The following is a 21,679-nucleotide window of genomic DNA, read 5'->3' as shown; positions in this document are numbered from 1 at the left end:
ACCGTCAGCTTGCTAGGCGAAGGTGTTAATGAAGCTATTTTACTTCGTTGGAGGTTCCTCCCCTCTACAGTGTTGATCGAAGACAATGCCACGTAGCTAACGCAGCAACTGTGCCACTGCATGTAAAAAAGGGCATGTTTCCTGCTCGCAAGGCACAAGAAAACATCACGCCACTCGATCTGAAACACAATACAGCGGCAGCGGTGAGACCGAAGGACCGACGAGCTATCCTTTTCAATCCTACACTCGATGCCATGCATCGCTTCTATTCAGCTGTGTTTTCGCCGTGATGTCAGTACGCCCCTCGCGTAAGCGAATTCTCTCAATCATTTCTTGTACTTATGAAAAAGATTGGCTGTGGTTTAGCTCTGGTTAAACCCAGTCGAGTAGCGATAGCTACAGACACCCGGCTGCGCTTAGGCTTCGCTTGTAATTAGAGATGTTGTCATTAAACTCAGTGGTTTCCCACTAGACTAAGAAAGGAGAGGCGTTGTGGTCAAACAACGGGTAAAACTGTATTTTTCACATCAATGAATACGTTTCTACGATCCGTAAAGTCATGGGCCTTTGTGGCGAGATCGTCAATGGCGTAGTTAGACTCGTCAAAGTTCCGGGCAAGAACCAGGTCCAAACTAATTCCCCACTGCGTAGTGCCCAACGGCAGGAGCGCTGGCCGTGCGGCGACCCGCGACGAGGCGAGTTGCCGGAGAATCGAGGCCCGTTGTGTGACGTCACACAGAGGGCGCGGGGAGCGCGCCAGCTGTAGCGGTTGCCATGCAACGGCGGACGCGTGCCTGTAGGAGCGGCGGCCGCGCGGCGGCCGCGCGGCGACCGCGACGAGCTGAGTCGCCGGAGAATCGAGGTCCGTGATGTGACGTCACACAGAGGACGCGGGTAGCGCCCAACGGCAGGAGCGGTGGCCGCGCGGCGACCGCGGCGAGCCGAGTTGCTGGAGAATCGAGGGCCGTGGTGTGACGTCACAGTGCGGCCACGGCTCGAAGTGCGGCGACGGCGAAGAGGCGAAAACCTGGCGTAATGTAGCTATCGCTACAAAAAAAAAAAAAAAAAAAAGAAAAAAGCTGAACGAAGGATCTTCACTCACTAACCGAACTGAGAGATGACTTTGAACAGTAGACGTTTCTTGTGATTCCGCTAGATGAATTGCAGTTGCGTCGTCAACTTTTTATATTTTCTTTCACCAAGACTCTATTCTCGGGCGATAATTTCTTATTTGTGCTTCAGCCTCCTCAAAGCCCATGTAGATCTGTAGTATGAAAGATTAACTTTTCATTGAAACAAACAAAAGAACAACATCAACAGCGCATAAAACGGAGAAATATTTAGCCACTGATTTCCAGGAAACATATAGAAGAACTGATCAGAGAATGCGTCCGTTCGTTCGTCCATCGCCACTGCTACTGCCGGGTTTTGCCTTCCATAAGTTAAGAGTATGGTAATTGTAACTGAGGGAAGACACTGGTATTGTTCGTGTAAGAATGTGCTAGGACATGCCAGGTATCATGGTTTTCGTTACAAATGACGTGGTTTCAACCCAGGAAAGGGCCTGGGGTACAAGCAACCCGCCGTGGTTGCTCAGTGGCTATGGTGTTGGGCTGCTGAGCACGAGGTCGCGGGATCGAATCCCACCCACGGCTGCCGCATTTCGATGGGGGCGAAATGCGAGAACACCCGTGTACTTAAATTTACGTGCACGTTTAGGAATCCCAGGTGGTCTAAATTTCCGGAGTCCCCCACTACGGCGTTCCTCATAATTAGATCGTGGTTTTGGCAGGTAAAACCCCATAATTTTTGGGGTACAAGCACAGGGGCATAAGTATAGGGGTACAAGCACGAACTGTCGTAGTGAAATGTCTTTGTTTCTGGTCTATGAGCAAAATTTTCAGTTGTGCTTTATGCCATTCATGGAGTAAAAGCAGCGCAATCTTTATCCATCATTAATGCTTTCATGCGTTTTATTGTGATGTCGCACTTGGTGCCGCCGTCGGCATCGCTGCTGCCAGGCTGTGCAGAGAGTGAGGCGCATGCGTTGTCCAGGCCACCGAGCCCACTCGGCCGTGCCGTGCGTTGGAGGTCACGTGGTCTGATGCGAGTGAGAGGGCATACATGCGAGGGCGAGCCGAGATGGCTGGTGGCTTTATGGGTGTCGTCTTCCTAGCGCGCCCGGTATTGGATGTCACGTGTTCGAGCCGTCGCACGCGGTTTTTAGAGGTCACTTTATCTGCCTCGGGTGCCAGGGTGAAGAGCTAGCACGCAATAAGAAGGCGAGAAAAATATCAAGCCTAGGAGTGAAGTTAACAGCTTCAGTGCGTTCATTTGGTATTCTTGCGCAGAAACAGCAGAATTTTCCTTAAGGTTTCTAATACTTTGCTATCAAGGTCAAAATTCCAGTTTCTTTTATCCAGATTCTGGTTTCTAGCTTGGTATATGTTTTTTTTTCTTGCTTAGCAGTTGTTTTTAAGGTTTTCCATCGCATGCTTTAAAAATATGCGATCATTCGTGTCAGATCTTACGTACAAAGGATTAGAAGGATTTGCTCCATGAAAAAACTCACGGCGCGCTGCACACGCAGAGCATTTTTCTGAGTAACCAGCGAAGAGAGCAAAGCTGTTTGAAGAAAGTGTTTTACTAAAGTCTCTATTGGCTATTTCTAGAAGCTTAGTTATAGTTTTGTTTCTCTCATCTTGAAAGGTACTAGCGCTGTTTTGTCATTTAGCATTTTTCAAGCGGCCTTCCTTAAAATACTGCGATAAATTTCGGCATTGTGTGGTGAAGCGACAGACATATCTCGCATGACATCGTGCAGGGAAATAACCATTCTTAACATTTAAGTCTTGCGGAAATTGGAACAATGCTAGATTTTTGAGAAGTTGAATACATTATTCCTTTTTACGGCGAAAGCTGTATCTGGCTAGGCGAAACGAAAAACCGTTCGCCACATGTTTCGATAAACGTCTCCATTGACTGCACCCTCAGTTACGTCGTTCTCTACGTCGCACCCAAGCGCGCATGCCATTGGCAGCGCCGTTAGTGACGTCGTTCTCTGCGACGTACCCAAGCACGCGCAACGCCCCGGCGAACGCGTTCCCGCCATTGCCATGTTGACGCTGCTCTGCCTGCAACGCCGTCTCCTCGGCTCGCCGTTGTCGCATGCGTTTGATATCTCGAGTAGAGTATACTCTAATCTCGAGTTAGCTCGGTGTTGTGGTTAGCAGCATCCGCCCGCCATTGGCGCTTGCGTTTCACTTCGCGATTTCAACATGGTCGTTTCGTCGCAGCTGAAAGCAAAAGTGCCGCTCGAGAAAGTCCCGCCGAAAGCGAGCGTTGGCCCCGGCCATAGCCTCCATGCCCCGGCGAACGCGTTCACGCCATTGCCACGTTGACGCTGCTCTGCCCGCAACGCCTCCTCCTCGGCTCGCCGTTGTCGCATGCGTTCGATATCACGAGTTAGCTTGGCCTCGTGGTTAGCAGCACCCGCCCGCCATTGGCGCTTGCGTTCCACTAGAAACCCAAACATGTAATCAATAATTGAGAAACGCTTCAATACATCGTCGGAATTAACCCAGTGCTAAACACCAGGGCCGCACGTTTCAGCTTCACTGGTTAACCATCTAGTGCTCGGGCGGTGATTTTTTCTTTTCTCTTGTTGGCGCAATCATTTGTCCGCCACCACCGTCGCCACTTTTGTCCGTCGTGGTTTCATGATTCGAGGGCCGCTTCACAAAACGTGCGTGGTAGGTAGCCTGGGCAGCGCCCAATTTTCTTTGTGAGAGAAATCTGGCGTCGGGAAAAAAGAACAAAGAAACAAACACACAAAAAACAAGAACAAGAAACAAACAAAAAGAAAGGAAAGAAATATGGGGAGGTTTAAAATCCTTCGTCTGGAATTTTAACCAAATGTAGGTTCGCGTGCTGCCCACTCACCATGACTACATATGCTTGGAAATGCAATTTTGGTTTCCGTCTGGCCCCGTTTCTGTTCGTTTCTTTTTCTTTATTGCACGCGGCATGCCATTCACGCCATCTGGCCGTGGCAGATAATCTAGGTGATTATGGTCATTTCGTTTCCGTCGTCGCTCTAACAAGAGGGGGCCGAGATAACCAATACCAGAAAGAGCATCCTTATAGAACAATCGAATTTACCACTGCTGCGACGCGTACCTGGAAATTTTTTTCTTCATCATATTGTGCGAGGCTTATTTTTTATTTATTTTCAATACTGCCACTCTCAGTTGAGAGCATAGAAGGTGGGCATTACAAAGAGACAATCATGTTTAAAAAATCGACATTTTGTAAACATGCGCTCTTATACAGGGCATTTAAAGCAAAAATCACTCACAAATTCAAATTAACATTTCAAAAACATGCATCCTGCGCACACGAAATGAAGTGCAACCACGAGGAAGCAAAAAAAACGGAAGCAAATGAAAAAAGGAGGTTTAAAATCCTTCGTCTGGAATTTTAACCAAATGTAGGTTTGCGTGCTGCAAACTCCCGGGCAAATCCCGGGCCATTAGTTCTCTTTGGACCCACACACACAGGCCCATTGTGTCTTTGTTCACAGTAGCCCAACGACCTCTGAAGGCGACATGCAAGGAACCTCTGGAACATATGCAATTGAGGCGTGAGCGGGTGTAGCGACTGAATAATCTGTGCTCTAATGGAGGGGATTTTCTCTTTCAACTAAGAGCTAAATTTAACTAACATATTGTTAGTCAAATTAGGTATTGTTAGCACAAATAAATAAAACTATTAAGCTCTTGTTTTGTAAGTGCCTCCTCACTCGCCCTCAAGGCAAGTTGGAATGTATGAGATTTTATTTATTTTTTATAAAAAAAGAAAGAAACGTTCACGTACCGTGCATGGGGTGCATGATAACGAAACCCCAGATGGTCAAAATTTATCTGTCTGGAGTGCGTCACTGCGGCGTTCCTGATAGCCCACTGTGCAAATTCGAACCGTTAAACCTCACGACTTAGTTTTTAAACGTCAAAAACAGTTGGCGTTATTCAATTTAATCGAAAAACCTTACGAAATGTATTTGGGTATCCTTTGTTGCACGAAGTTTTGAAGGAAAGCCGGCTATCCCGTGCGAATGACGGAACAGACGCACTTAATGTCGCGCTATTTCTGCTGCTCTCGAAGAAAAAGAAGAAAAAGAGCGCTACGTGGCCTACATGCTTCCTCACTCGCAGAGGCGGTTAAAAAGACGCCCTTCAGCTCGGTTAGCTGTCAGGAGAAATGAAGCGCTACGTCACTGACAAACCCATGACTTGTTGCTGCGGCTAGATGGGTAGGCGTTTGGTTCAGTGAAGCGCGCTCTTATCATCAGACATATCTCTCCAAGAGAACATTGCCCGGTTTATACGGGTCGATGTGGCTATAGATGTGTCTGTTCGCACCAGTAGTGACTTCGTGCCTGGGTGCAAAGTGGAGGTCTGCGTGTGTACCGAAGCGATAAAACGCTTTCCCTTTTCAAGTTTTGAAGCCCTATCTTCTGCACTGTAGCGAAGACTTTTTGAATTCAGAGTCCGCAATTCCAGGCAAGGTTGGTTCTCTGACCACAATGGAAAATTGATTCTGGACGAGCTCTCTTTCTTTCTTTTTTTTTTTTTTTTTGGGGGGGGGGGGAGATTTGGCGCTAGGCATATGTAGCACAAAAAATAATGAACCAGGGGGGGGGGGGGGGCATCAAGTAACAGCTCTTCGATGCAGATACTGCGGCAATGAGTTAACGTATTTGTCGTCCGTTATTCAACGGGTGTAGTCCCCTGAAACATTAGGCTTCAGTTCGTCCTCTATGAGCCGGTTGTATCTAATTTCCAAAATACCCGAGCACAACCCCAAAAAGTGACGGATGTCATAGACAGAGGAGCCGGGCACTTAGGACACGTAGCAGGGTTTGTCACTTGCAGATTCCAAAGTCCAGGTGACAGCAGGAGCCAGGGTTACCCAAGTCCGACGCCCCCGAACGCCAACGTTTTCTATTCGTGAAAATGTTAGGGGAAGGGGGAGAGGGAAAATAGAGACATGGATATATAAGTGCACGTGCTATATCATCGGAGATTTAACTTCTAGGCTTGGAAGAGAGCTCAGGGGGACTATATTGTACATGATTGTGAACAAGCTAATACTGGCGAAAAAATAATCTGGATCACAGAACTGACGAAACAAGTAGAACGGCTTGTCATAACTGCTCTAATTCGTGGGATGTATAAAACATGTTTTTCGCATCAACTTATATGTTGTAGTCCACCTTTCTATTTTATACATTGGGCCCCTGGTGCCACAAATCTACTAAATTTACGAGTGAAAACTTTTTCGTGCTCTTCGCGTATTTGTTGTGATGATCTATTTCGCGTGAAGAGATTGCACTACGAACAAAGAATTATTTCTGTATAAAGACATTGCAAATACAACACTCGAACAAATGCCCCGCTGCATTGGTTATTCTCATTTAGCTGTTACGAATAAAGCCACGTCTTCCAAATGGTACTTTTTTTTTGCCCCCCAAAATGCCAATATCAGCGCCTAGATGAGGTGCCGGCTTAGCGCTATACAGTTACTGTGTAGTCAGTGTTTCACGACTTCCCTTTCAGCCAGTCTCTGCATTTTAGGTCTTATCAACAGATAGTTCAGTTGTGTTGGAATATATAACATACAGGCATGCTAACTCAAAGAATGTTAACTTGCAGTATGAGACTTATACCAAGGGAAAGTGTTTGATTCAGAAATTCTTGATTTAACAGAGTAAGGGGCTCCAAGTATCACCACTTTGTGCAGATGTTCAGCTATACATTCTAAAACACCACCACTGTTAATTTTCCCTTCACAATACATCACCGCATGATCCCAGCGCAAACATAGAATTCTGCGTACATCATTTCATTCGCTATGATAGCGGGCTGTCATTTTGTAGTTCCAATCAATAAGGCGGAAAGATAGTGATTGAGATAAAACACGTATGTTTATAGTACAGAATATAGATTAAAACCACACAAGCATTTCCTTTTTTTGTGCCTCTTAGTTTTCTTTACTGCCTACTGTAGCGCCACCGGTACCTCGATCAGACTTGATTGTATGAATTTACTTGCTATTTTGTTGCTTTGATTTGCATTGCCTTATTCATTTGACCTGCCATCCACCCAGTGAAACGCATGACTTCTAAATTTGAAATAAGTGTTCAAAACAATAACACATCCCTGGTGGACCTAATAGCTTGAATGACGGATACAGGTCAGGACCAAATCCGCTTAACTTTTGCGTCGCTGCCTTCGCGGCTACTGGTGCTCCTCCAAGGTATCATAGCATGTTTAGTTAACAAACTGATCAGTGCCCTGGTACGGGGTTTCACATGCCTCGATGGTTGTTTCTTTGCATGTTTTTTCTGGCAATTTCTGTGTATGTAATGGTGTTTTCATCATCATTTTATCAGCCTGTTTTTATGACCATTGCAGGACGAAGGCCTCCTCCAGCGATCTCCAATTACCCCTGTCTTGCGCTAGCTGATTCCAGCTTCCGCCTGCATATTTCCTAATTTCATCACCCCACCTAATTTTCTGCCATCCTCGACTGCGATTTCCTTCCCTGGCCAGCCATTCTGTAACTCTAATTGTCCACCTGTTGTTTGCTCTATCCATTACATGGCCTCTCTGGCTCCATCCTTTTTTTTTCTCTTGATGTCAATTAGAATATCGGCTATGCCCGTTTGTTCTCTGATCCCCACCGCTCACTGCCGGTCTCTTAACGTTACGCCAAACATTTTTTCGTTCCATCGCACTTTATGCGGTTCTTAAGTTTTTCATGAGCTTCTTCGTTGACTTCCAAGTTTCTGCCCTACATATTACTATCGGTAGAATGCAATGATTGTACCTTTTTCTTTTCAGGGATAGCGGTAAGTTGCCCGTAAGGATTTGGTAATGCCAGCCGTATGCGTTCTAACCCATTTTATTCTTCTGTAAATTTCATTTTAATGATCAGGCTATCCTGTGAACAAATGAACTAGATCAACATATTCTTGCACAGACTCTAAAGGCTGAGTGCCAATAATGAATTTTTTGTTCACTTGCCGGGGTATTGAACATTACCTTTTAGGCGTTGCGCTGCTGAGCACGAGATCGCGGGATCGAATCCCGGCCGCGGCGGCAGCATTACGATGGAGGCGAAATGCAAAAACGCCCATGTGCTTACGTTGTACTGCACGTTAAAGAACCCCAGGTGGCCAAAATTAATCTGGAGTCCTCCACTACGGCGTGCCTCATAATCAGAACTGGTTTTGGCATGTTAAACCCCAGAAAGAAAGAAGAACATTGCCTTTGTCTTTTGGGTATTATTCCTGAACTCTACATTTACAATGTCCCTGCTGAGGTCCTCAATCATATGCTGCAATTCATCCCCACACTCTAAGAAAAAATGGAGGGAATGGGCTATCGAGGTCGCTCATTTTGGGCAGTAACTGTTCTGCCAGAACCATTCGTCCTTTTCAGGCGTTACTGCGATGGGTGAACTGTTACTCCCCATGCGGTCACTCCTTTAAGGACTAAATGTTGCTCTTTTCCGATGCTCCTCAATGGAGTAATGTTAATTCTTCCTGATGCTTCTTAATTAAGCAATTAACGAAATTATATCCATTTATAATCTGATAATAGAGTTATTGAGTCTACTGCTTATTCATCTACACCCCGACTCTCGCACGTTCTTGATTAAGGTCCTCAATCATTTGCTGCAATTCATCCCCAGTGTTGCTGAACAGGGCAATGTCATTTGCAAACCGAAGTTTGGTGAGATATTCGCCGTTGATCTTCACTCCTAAGCCTTCCCAGTTTAACAGATTGAATACTTCTTCTAAGAATGCAGGGAATAGCATTGAAGAGATTGTGTCTCCCTGCCTGGCCCCTCTCTTTATAGATAATTTTCTACTTTTCTTGTAGAGAATCAAAATAGCTGTAGAATCTTTGTAGATATTTCCCAAGGAATTCACGTATGCACTTGTACTCCTTGATTACGCAACGCTTCCACGATCGCTGGTATCTCTACGGAATCAAATTTTTTTCTTAATCTATGAAAGTCATATAAAAAGGTTGATTGTATTCCTTAGATTTCTTGATTACGTGATTGGTGACTTGGATGCGATCTATTGTAGAATATTCCTTCCTGAAGCCAGCCTGTTTTCTCAATTGATTGAAGTCAAGTGTTTCTCGTATTATTTTGGAAGTTGGCTTGGTGAATATTTTGTACAATACTGAAAGAAATGGCGTTGTATCACTCAATAAAAGTCAGTTGGAAGTTAGTGCCTGTCCGTGTCTGCTTTGGTCGTCACTGCCTTCTTTTCTCGCTTCAACCCTACAAAATCTATAATACGAACTAGCCCGCTTTTAGGAAGGTAGGTAAAAACTTTATTTTTGTCCGGCAAGTTAATACTATAGCCTGCATAGCAGTCAGATTGTGGCTGCTGTGCAAGCCGTGACATAGGAGAGAATCTTCTTTGTCCAGTTGACGAAGTACCATGCAATCACTAAGCGCAAAAGAAAGGACTACGAAGTCAAGCCCACATACTAACTGCTTATCTTCTCGCAGACATATTTCTTGTGTTTTCTTTAAGTCTTAATGTGACGTAGATTGTATGGGTATGTGTCGCTACGTTGAAGTACAGGGAAAAGTATGAGACGAATTGTTTATTTTTATTGCATTTTACCACAGCAACAAATCATTTTTCAGATATTTATGAGTGTTCGAACGAATACAGACGATTCATGGTTTTCTGTGCGGAGAATCTGGTGATTACTGCAGAAAAAGTGGCACTTACACTTAATGTACAGTCCATTTTCTTGCAGATAGTGTCCACAAAAGCTTTGAGCCACATCGGCAAAGCATGGTCCCTGATCAGCGGAATTTCTTCTAGGATATTCACTTGCTACCCTGGTTCAAGCGTAATTAGAGCGTAAATCGCTTTAACAAAAACACATACGCTTATGCTGCCCAGAGTGGCAACATAGAGAACATTCACAGTGGTCACGAATACACACAGTAATCGCATACCTTTCAAGACACCCATCGCATTCTTATAGTGAAATATTTACAAATAAAGGAATAACCCTCCGTATTTTCTTGTAGAAAGTACTAAACTTCCAATAAATATGTTAGCATGTCGAGAAAGGGTATCAGTATAGCGCCTTTCCGGAGACACTGATTGAGCACAGGCACAGTGCAGCAGGTTGTCGGCATTTACGCGTGAAAAGAATGTCTTCATGGCTGACTTTGGCCCGAGTACGATTCAGAGTTCACTGTAGTGACCGTCCGTGAGTGGCGACCAGAGTAAGTGACGGTCACTGTTGCCGTCTTCGGGGTGCCATTGTCTACACGTGCGATCCGGCGGTGACAGCACGGGAGACCTTTTAGAAAAGACCCCAACAAGCCTGGTCTTCTACTTCCTTGGCTCTTCTGGAAGTACAGGAAGATGTACGGGTTGATGGCGCTGTTCGAAGCCGAAATGACGCCGGACAAAGCTACCACGTTCGCGTTCAGAATATCAGGGTTTCCGAACGCCAGAATGACCTCCTGGACCATATAGGGCACATTGGTCACGAGGAAGGCACCGAACACGACGGCGGTCAGCTTGAGCGTCTTAACCTGCACGAAAAAATGAAGTGCGAGGATGCGGTCAGAACAGTGCAACAAGCGCCACTACAGACGGTCTCAAGCACACTAAGCATGATGACAACGTTTCTAATAGGGATAGTAAGGACACGATATGAAATTTCTCGCATTTTACTTTGAAGATGAATTCGCTCAAAAGTTCTTTAGAAAGTACAAATGCATCGGTCAGCTAGCAAACGATTTAGACTGCCAAACTAGTACACTGCCCTCTCCCAAGGGCTTTCCCGACGGGATCGCGTCGCACTCTACCATCAGCTTATCTGGAGGAGGGCCAGGCCCGCTATCAAAGGCTGATGAATAAAAAAATCGCTGGTACCAACCTGCGGCACTTCGGACACTGATGAGCCAGCCACAACTCATCACCTGCTATGGACATGTCATGGCATTTCCGAACTGGACTCAACCACACCATTGTCATATATGCGCTTTTGAGAGATAGACCGTGACAGGACTAATCGCCTCCCAGCTAAAGTCAAGCGATGCCAAATAAGCATGCATCATTGACTTCACCATGAATTTAATAAAATGAAACTCTGTGGTTTTACGCACCGAAACAACAATTTGGTTATGAGGCATGCCGTAGTGTGGGGCTCCGGAATAGTTTGACCATCTGGTGTTCCTTAACATGCACCTATTGCATGGTACACGGGCCTTTTTTGAATCTCGCTCCCATCGAAATTCTGCAGCCGCAGCCGGGATTTGATCCCGCGACATTAGGCTTCGCAGCGCAACGTCAAAGCCATTACGCCACCACGGCCAGTAACTTCGCCTTGACCTCGCCTTCATTCCACGTTACGGACATCTAATCGGCCGTGAGGACCGCCTGAACTGTGAATACTGTCACGTGCTTGAGACATTGTAGCATTTATTTTACGACTACCCTGTCTACTGCAACAGTGGAAGGCTGCGCCTCTATCGATTTCAGTCATCGGAAGGCAAATGCTGTCTATCGGAAGGTGCTGTTTTGTGCGCATTTTGTGACACCTAAGAGAGCTGTTGAGCACTGGTTACAGAGCCCCAGACTAGACCCGAGACTTTAATGTAACTACTATGTTGCGTGGTTATTGTATATGCCGTATTTTTTCTTCTTCCGTGCGAACAACGTATATTTAGTAAGTCACACAATTAACTGCTCGAGAAATTGCAATGTCCAGAGAGCTAAATGACAAGATTCCCTAACTAACTTTGTATTAATTTACTTCGAAGCAGACGTGGCAACTGCGAAATGTAATTTTTTACGTGTGTAATTTTAGATTCGCCTGCGCAAGGCTTCGTGTTAAGCTACATGGTGCCGCGTTCCTATGGGACCTCATATACGTCATGGAAATAGTTTACGAATTATGTGGAATGCAAAACAATTGGTTGATACCTCTGTCAGAGGAATGAACTACAACACGAAAGTGCTACCTGTATTCTAAAAAGCAGTGGCAGCTTTTTTGCACATTCACAAAAACAAGTCCATAAATACAATTGTCCACCAGTCTTCTGTTAACTACCGTTTCGCCCGAAGGGCGTAGCAGTGACAGCGATAGCAAGCAGCGTAGACAGTGGCGTTGCGCAGCGTAGACAGTGTCTAGGAGGCTTCCAGGCGTCATATGACGCGACGGTGAGTGCGCATGTGGCGAAACTGCATCGTTAGAGCTGATCGAGGCGGCATCGCGCCCGCACCCGCATGCTCATGCTTAAAGGTGATCGTAGGCGTGCGAAAAAGGCGTGAGACGTGGCAAGGCCACCGATCTGTGATGGTTGTCGGGGATCACACTCGAAAAATTGTCATGAACGCCGTCGCCCGTAGATGCTGAATCAGACCGCAAGACACTTCCGAGAACTACTATCCTTAGTAGCCTTACTGGTGCACATGCTGCTTTGCCTTGTTTTCTACGGAAGTACTCAGCGATAAAACACATGAAGCATAAATATCTTCATACAACAAATATACGCCATGAACGGCAAAATGTATTTAATAAAGCAAACAGTTTCTAAGCTTTCCGTGCCGACTTTCGTAACCATCAGGTGAGCACATGATCGTAATGTATCGCGATCACGTAGATTTACGTGATGATTATTGCGTGACGTGGTAAAGATTTTCGCTCGAGCCAGGCAGGAAACCTTTCGTGTTAAATATTCGGCTTCTGCAGCCGAGCAGTCTGGAGCGCTGTAACGTAACAGCTATTCCAATCTGTTTCTATTCCATTTCCGCCATAGATTTCCACGGCTGGTCAAAAAGTTTTCGGGCCACCTACCTTTCGCTTTTCTATCACGCGACGTTGCGAAAACCACGAAAATATCCCCTTATGATGTGACGTGTAGAAAAGTGATTATGTGTGATTAGGCCGAACAGAAAAATTATTATTTCCTATTCAACGCTTTTTTTCGCCATTAGCCCACCGCTCTTGGTCAAAATTTTTTGGGCTCCACTTCGTCTGTCTTTAGCGTACGCATGTCACAAATCCGCGAGAAGTCATCATGTCAAAGTGACGTGTACGCACCCAAACATACATTAATATGCCGAACAAAGCTGAAATGTTTTTGCAATAGCCGGAGATTGCCCGCGCCCAAAGGAATACAAAAACGCTTTGTCGATATAGATATTCGGAGTCGGAGGTGCATAATGGATTTCTCAGCACAGCAGAAATGTTTTTGCGTGGCGGTATACGTTGTCGAGACCTTTCGGCACGTATGCGACGTCGCTCTGTAAACTCTTCCTTGAGCATCCATTTATCGGCATTTTTAACCTTCCGTTGCATGCCATCGACCAGCCACTGCAAGCTATGCAAGAGGAAGTGGACCAATCGCAGACGCCGGCACCGCCCTCCCAAACTGTTTATCTACTGTCAGTGCGCTAGCGTGGACCCACCTAAACTCTCTCCACTTCGGCGCACTCCTCGCCTTTTGGCAACTAATTAAAGAAAACCCTTTAACGTAAGCTATGCTATTTTCTTAGACTACTAGCTGAAGGAAGGAAGGAAGGAAAATAAGAGGTGAAAGGTAGAGAGGGCAACTCTTCCTTACTAAATGGAGGTCCCATCAAGAGTCGCGAATTGCTTTCTGGGAACAATATTCACGCGGTGAATTGGCGCATAGACGAACTGTCAGTCTGTGATCTCGGTGAAAGAGGAAAGCTTTCGGGTGCAAGTGATACATTACCTATTTACCACAAGGTTAAATGCACCGTATTTGATGGGCCTGACGTAAAAGTGCCTGCCTTCTCCTGAAAGAGTAGGCAGGCGTTCTGCCCCTCTCGTTGGCAGTTGTCAGCTTGCTCCCTCCATATTTCCTTCGTGTCCTTGTGTTATATGTGTACAAACCAAATAATAATAATGCAAGTGCAACAGAAAAGATAACTGACCGCGCCCTCCGCCACGCTGCACTTAAGTACGTATGGCAGTGTTTCCCAGACTTTTCCAATATGTGACCCATTGGAAAATTGCCAAACATTCAATGACCCCCACCTTTATAAGACGTGTTACTTTTTTCGATGACGCCGCATGCATCTACTGTTTAATACATTTGAAAGACATTAACCTACGCTGATAGAGCTACCAACATTGCTTGTTAATGTTCTTTAACAAGGATTGATTTAATGATGTATTTTAATGAGAAAGATGTAGTTTACCACTTGAGACTCGAAGGCTAAATGAGATAGCATTTCTTTGACAGCCACCCAGGCAAAATTTCGTCATCTTGCACCGATAAACGAAAGAGTGCGAAAAGACAAGTGGATAGTTCAAAGCTTGCCGTCAAAGGTTGGTAAGAGGCATCCCCGTCATTGGTGATAGCGACAGTTGGGTCCTCCATGACCCCCATAAAAAGATTCATGACCCAACTGGGGCTCATGGCCCACAGTTTAAGAAACACTGGTGTATGGCATCCCCTAACCATCGAAGTGCAGAGCAGAAAAACACCCATTTGCATCCGATCAAAAAAAAAAAAAAAAACGCACGTAAGGGGCGGCTGGCTTCTACTGAAGGAGTCATAGATAAAGATAAACATAGGGAAATAATGTAATTCACTCTATACTGTGCTGCTTGCTCGTCGTTTCATTTTCCAGGAGGTCTGAAACGGGTGCCGGGCGCTTAAAGAATACTGAAGGGCTTCTGCATGATATTATTAAATGCGAAGTATTTCTTGGAGAACATTTGCTACTTTGACAGTATCTATCAAGCTGCCTACGTCATTGTGCTCTCATGGTTGTTTCGTTAACTCGGTATGTACCAAACTTGGCATACTATGACAAGAGTATATGACGAACATAAATGATATGTCATGACATGACTGTCATGAGATGCGTGTCATGTAGGTCATGACAATTGTCTAGCGAAAAAGATCAACACTCAAAAACCACTAAAATTGGTTCGGACGACGGCACTAAGTGAAGGAAACACTAAAAGATGATGGTAGAAATCATAGTCATGACCATGACTGAGAAAAAATGACAATGACTCAGCGAAAAAAGATTAATACTAAAGAACCACTGAAATGGGTTCGAACGTGGGCACTAAGTGAACGAAACACTGAAGGATTGTGATAGAAGCCAAAGTCATGACCATGACTCAGCAAAAATGACTGACTCAGCGAAAGAAGATTAACACTCAAAACCACCGAAATGCATTCTCACGTGGTTACAAGTGAAGAAAACACTAAAGGATGTACACTAAAGGATGGTTATAGAAGTCATAGTCATAAGCATGACTCAGCAAAAATGACAATGACTCAGCGCAAACAGATTAACACTCAAAACCACTGAAATGGTTTCGGACGTGGGTACTAAGTGAAGGATACACTAAAGGATGGCTGCAGAAGTCATATTCATGAGCATGACTCAGCAAAAATGACAATGACTCAGCAAAAAATATTAACACTCAAAAACCAATGTAATGGGTTGGGATGTGGTAAGTGACGGAAAACGCTAAAGGTTGATGGTCGAAGTCATAGTCCTGAGCATGACTAAGGCCTTAAGGTCTCTTAGGTGTAGTTAAAGGGACTCCGGAGGACTCATGACATGAATGTCATGACATGCGTGTCATGTAAGTCATGAAAGAGCCACGTACGTCTTGGTGCTTTCATGGTCGTTTCGCTAACTTGGTATAGGCTCCCCACACACTGCTTCGCATAACATCTATTTTTGCCTGGCTTTCCATTTTTACGTGTTTCTCGATTCTGTTTGCTTTGCTTTCCATTTTCATGTGTTTTTCGCTTCCATTACTCGCTCTCAAATGACTCGGCTACACAGTGTCCCCCGCCCTGCTTCGATGGGTCGGTCGCATTTACTTTATTACTTTTCGTTTACCACGTGTCGCACGCGCGTGGAATAAATGCGAAGATTGTGGTAGGTAGTCCTGCTTCTCTCACATTTGACCGCATCAAGAACGTTATAGCTTGGCAAAGAACGATAAGAGTGCTTGTAGTACCTGTAATTTACTGAATATAGCGAACCTTTATTCAAGAAAGATTTTTACAGTGAGAGCTGTTAAGGGTACTTCATGTAGGCTTCGCTGCCTCTTTCACAGGTGTGATCGCAACGTTTATAAGCGTCTTGCTTCTCTATAAAGAAGTCGTCACAAACGAAAACAATTTGTCATTTCCCGCGCCTTCGTTTATTTTTCAGCGCCACGGTTATTCGTTGTCCAGATGTAGTAACAATTAATCTGAGCTGCTCTTCGCTAAAGTATACTCACCGTGGTGGCTCAATAGATGTCGTGCTCTGCGGCTGAGCACGCGGTCGTGCGTTCAATTACAGGCTATGCGGCTGCTGCGGCCGCATTGCAGTAATGATGGAATGCAAGAACGCTCCTGTACACTGCCGTAGATACACATTAAAAAGTGCCGAGTGGTCGAAAATAATCCGGAGCCCGCTACTACGGCATCTTGCATAACTTCTGCTTTGCTTTACTACCAATGCGTAACGTTTCGAAGGTCCTAGGTCATGTCATTTGTGTTTGCATCCCCGACGCCTCTCACAGGCTGTTGTTGGAATCTGTGTTCGTCTTCGTTGTGACATCCGTTAATTTTGAGCCGGTGGTAATGCGTCGTTTTCTCGCTGCGGGCTACGAAAGCGTTGATGACCAGTTGAGAAACGAGGCCTAATAAAACACGTTGTTCCAGTAGACGTAGTCGCTATTGTTTCTGTTTGTGGATGTTTCTGTTTGGTTTGTGGTTTCGTTTGTCTCTACTACATTGGAGTAGAATGCCAGGCCTATAGAAGAGAATGGCGTGAGTCTTCCGATAAAGGATCGCACGCACACGCGGTGTCACAATACGCGTAGAGTCTGTGACCAACAAGTTCGCGTGACTCAGTCTCGTGTGCATTTTTCCTACTCCAGCTGCACTCTTCATTACTTATAATGAAGCTCTACTTCCAGAACGACCCTTTTCATTTACCTCCGATCACGCTAGCCCGTCTAGACTCTCCTTTTGGATAACGAAACTTTTCTTACTATGCCGCCATCTTAGTCTTTCGGAAACATTCAGGCTCCTCGCTACTATAGGGGGGAGAATGTGAGAAAGTGCTTTTTATTGTGAAGTTGGCTCCGCACTGAGGATTCTATAGTGCCTCTACTGTTCATTGTGCCATAACAACTAAATGTTCACACAGTTTACTTGCGGCACTGCTACTTATACTACAAGAAGCTACACATGCAGACGGTTTTCTGCTCGTGAGACGCCAATCTTGTGTGGCGAAAACGCGCATCTCAAGCACTGACTAAATAAAGTATGTGGGCGCCACGTGGAAATCATGAAGTGTGCGCGCAGCCATTGGATTCATAAACAAATCAAGAAAAAAAAAAGGGTTGGAGAAGGTCGTAGAAGGAACGGCGCTGTGATACAGCATATGCAAGCTACCATCAAACATCACTAACTGTCGGTGTAAAGTTTGGTTACATACGACGAAGCGACGAAGATCATTAATCTGATGGAGGCCCTCACGTTTTAGCGTGTTGATCTCAGCAGCTGGCGCTTAAGGGCCGGACGGTAATGAAAGCGTACTGTATACGGTTGGTACTGCGCACACGCACATTTATCTCACTTTGCCGTTCAACATTACTGCATTTTTTACAGTGCAGTCGCCAACGCCGTCAGTATGATGGAGACCGAGCTGTTCGTTCTGGTTGCGCGCTGGGTTGAGTTGAGCGTATTATGGTGTGTTGAACGTTGGATTACAGGGTCACCCTACGCCTAACATGTACTCGGCTTTAATTTCTGCTTGATTTTGAGCTGTCATGCTAAAGGTGGTTTTTGCTCCATGGATAAACCTTACATACCTTAGCCTTTACGACCGTGCAGTGTTGCCAACCAGAGCTATACCTCAGTTTAACCTGACTGCCTCCCTGTACATGTTTCCTTTCTTTTTCTGTTTACTGGATAAGGAAGTGCGATAGTTTTATACACAAGAACAACCTTGTGTTGTTTTTCTCGTAGCAAAAAGTTGGTCACAAACAAAGAAATAAAAGCATGAAATGCGGCGCGAATGTAATCGCTTTCGGCAAAAGTTGGAACCTTGGAACCTTGACATCTCTGCGTTTTGAGTGGTGATGGGGACACGAAATTCTTTGGGCGCTTAGCCACTTATACCACATCTTTTTTTTCTCTCACAAATTTCGGAGCAACGGGCTTTCTGGACAACGATATAGCAAAATACTGTGTGATCCCTGCTAAGTGTGAAGTCTACAGTTATTTTCTAAATAAAAGGTATAATAAATGGCTACTGTTACTTCTTAGCGCTGGTATTTCATTATTAACATTAATTGGAGGACATGTTGGCGCCTCCAAGGCACCGAGTTCTCATTGTAATGTTAAAGAAACACGCGGGAACAGTGGAAGCAGATAATATCGTAGTGCTTTAAAACTTACCATGAACAGCCGTTTATGGTTCTGTAATTACCGTTTAGGTTTAATTTCTCGTAATTCTTTAGATGTAGCACTTGTATTCACAATCGTCTCAATGTATCAATATTTGCTATCGATCACAGAATGTACGTCCGGTGCATGCTGTGATCAGTTCTTTAATGTTTACTTCATGTCATTTTAATAGTTCCTGCACATTCGCACTGTTACGGACGGATGTTTCAATTTGTTTATACCTTTACACAACGAGTTATTGTATATTTCTCGCCATCGCAAGAGATCTACTCAGACACGAATTATAAAAGTGCGTGATTTATTAGCGGAAGAGCGGATGAGTCTACCCAACGACTAATCAGTTAGCGTTATTGATCGGCCACTTTCTGGAGGAGGACGAAAAAACGAATAAACAAGCACTCGCAAATACGAACACAAAATACGCGTATTTTCTGTCAGTTGAATATTCCTCACTTTGCCGCTTGACATTGGTTTGGTAGCCACTCAATGACTAGCAACTATAGTAGCGTGACATCAGTTTCCTGAACTCTGGGCGACTTTCAACTCTTTGTCAATAAGACCTGCGTAGGCATAATAATTTCGGAGCCCCCCCCCCCCCCCCCCCTTTATCCTAGTCACAATAAACCAGTGATGCAGCTCTAAAAACAGTGAAAGCAAACAGCAGTGCTTTGCATATCTCAGAATATCAACTCACCTTCGCTCGCGGAAGGGAGGAAGTCGTTTGCTGACCCACTTTGCCGCTGCTAGAACTATGCTTCCACATGGCCCAAAGGATGCCCGTATAGAAGGACACGAGCAGTACGAGTGGAACCAGAAACACCATGAAGAAAACAAATGCCATGTAGACCTGGCGGTGATACAGCGGCACGTCGCGGTCGTAGAATATGGACGCGCAGAAGCACATTCCCGGTGCCACCTCCACGCTGTGAAACACGTACACGTTTGGCAGTGAGGGTATACAAGAAGCAAACCACGTGATGGCCGCCAACTTCCACGGATCAGGGCTGGGTGCCAAAGGGGTGGCGATGGCGATGTGCCTGTCCAGAGCGATGGCCACTAACATGTAGGAGGACGATACGAGCGCGAACGTCTGTAGGAACTTGAAGAAGCGGCAGAAGGTGTCGCCCGCAATCCATACCCTGCCCATCACCTCCCACACAACCTGTGACGTCATCGTGATGCATGCCACCAAGAGGTCCGCAATCGCCAGATTAAGAAAGAGCACCCTGGCCTTGGAAACGCGACGATGACGTCGCTTAACGAGGAGCTTCCAGCAGACAATGCTGTTGCCCACAATAGAGGTGACAATCATGATGATGATGATGACGATGCGCGCTCTCTTGTGGTAACGGGGGCCCAGGACGTCCTCGGGGCTGAAGTTGGCGTCGGTGACGTTATCCAGGAGGAAGGTGGCGGTAGTACCGCTCAGGTGATCATAGTTCATGGTAATACTGTCACTTGCTGCCGCTGTCATGCTTTCTTAATATTTAGGCCGACCTTACATGCTGCATTGTGGCATTTGTGCTTGAATCGCCGTGCCACTGGTAGTGTGAAAGCACGTACTTTTCTTCAAGACGTCTGCAGCCATGCTATCAGTACAATCCTCTCGCCAAAGCACAAATCGATGTCGGACGTATATCAGGACATCTCTCATGGCTGATTCCTCACATCCCTGGAATGCTCCTGTAACGGAAAGTGAAAAAAAAAGGCAACGTATTTAATATTGCAATTGGAAATTACGTTTTTTTTCTTTTTTGTGCGACAACACGAAAAATAAGAAATGTGATATATTTTCAACCATTGGTTTCCTTCCTACGGCTGTTTCCTTTCAGCAATAATTGTCGCCTGTCTTAGGTCACAAAACGCTTCGCGGTGATCTCGGCTGATCGCAAATTTGGAAAGTAAATGAAACTGCGTCATTTGGCTCGCTGGAAAATAAAGAAATAATAAGCTATGGGAAAAACATCTGTTAAGGGATCTTCGTAAAATCATATTTGTGGCATGCATCTTGTGGTCCAACTTTGCTATGACACGCACTTCTTGATTTTCAAGTGTGAGGAGTGGTCTAAATGCGACATTGCCTCTTCGTCATACTGGGACACAGCATCGACATCCACACATTTAAAGATATACGCATATACAAACGCGCACGATTGCCAATCCAAGCGCTTGCACATATCGTACATACAAACGGACTCTCTCTCTCTCTCATAGATAAAAATCCCCCCCCCCCCCACACACACACACGCACACGAACGCACACGCACACGCACACACACACACACACACACACACACACACACACACACACACACACACACCCGCCGTGGTTGCTCAGTGGCTATGGTGTTGGGCTGCTGAGCACGAGGTAGCGGGATCGAATCCCGGCCACGGCGGCCGCATTTCGATGGGGGCGCAAGGCGAAAACACCCGTGTACTTAGATTTAGGTGCACGTTAAAGAACCCCAGGTGGTCCAAATTTCCGGAGTCACCCACTACGGCATGCCTGACAATCAGATCGTGGTTTTGGCACGTAAAACCCCATAATTTATTATTACACACGCACGCACGCACGGACACGCACACACGTACGTGAGTGCGGATGCAAATGTCAGCCCGTACACAAGCAAACACAAATAAATGCGTCGTCGCGCTTCGTATATGATGTAAGCGCAATGAAGCTCTTGTTTCCAACCTAAATTGTCAAGTGATAGACCCCCGCATGGTCTTGTGCTGGAATAATTCAATTTCATTATCAAATAAATGCGATAAAGCGTAGATTGCAGGCTATTTAAGATTGTTTTACTCCAGTACCCCGAAAGAGCCTCTTATGCCGACGATTTTCGCCAGAAAATTGTACATTGAAAAGGAGTCAATCGGCTTCCAACACTTGAATCCTTACACGTCGAATGTGTTGCTTCACAAATAAGTGGCATTGCATCGCTGAAGCTTAGAAACGCCCCGGTAGGCTCCGTACAGTGAACAGGCGGCGCTGCTGCGCAGCAGCAGTGCAGCGATGCTCAGCGCCGTATGTGGCGGGTGGCGCGAAACTGGGAAGGTGGGAAGACCGCGAGATTTCGAAACTACGTAAGATATACACGTCTCCGAAAGCCGCACGTGTATCCGCGATCCGCCGTCTTTTTTT

The 21,679-nt window shown here is 45.5% G+C and overlaps 1 protein-coding gene across 1 annotated transcript in view; it reads right to left on the bottom strand.

Annotated features, from left to right (window-relative positions):
- Positions 1-9,690: 9,690 nt before the first annotated feature.
- The window catches only part of LOC119440633 (arg8-vasotocin receptor), a 37,365-nt gene continuing 25,376 nt past the window's right edge, over positions 9,691-21,679 (bottom strand). Inside the window, exons 2-3 of the mRNA XM_037705526.2 lie at positions 19,229-20,217; positions 9,691-10,647 (exon numbers count right to left, since the gene is read on the bottom strand). Of these exons, the coding sequence (XP_037561454.1) occupies positions 10,264-10,647; positions 19,229-20,008 (1,164 nt within the window). The 5' untranslated portion in view covers positions 20,009-20,217 and the 3' untranslated portion in view covers positions 9,691-10,263. The remainder of the gene's footprint in view (positions 10,648-19,228; positions 20,218-21,679) is intronic.

This window comes from Dermacentor silvarum, chromosome 2 (genome assembly GCF_013339745.2).
Source record: "Dermacentor silvarum isolate Dsil-2018 chromosome 2, BIME_Dsil_1.4, whole genome shotgun sequence".
Classification (NCBI taxonomy): Eukaryota; Metazoa; Arthropoda; class Arachnida; order Ixodida; family Ixodidae; genus Dermacentor; species Dermacentor silvarum.
Note: the sequence above shows the minus strand (reverse complement) of the source record. Positions and strands in the feature narration are given on the sequence as shown.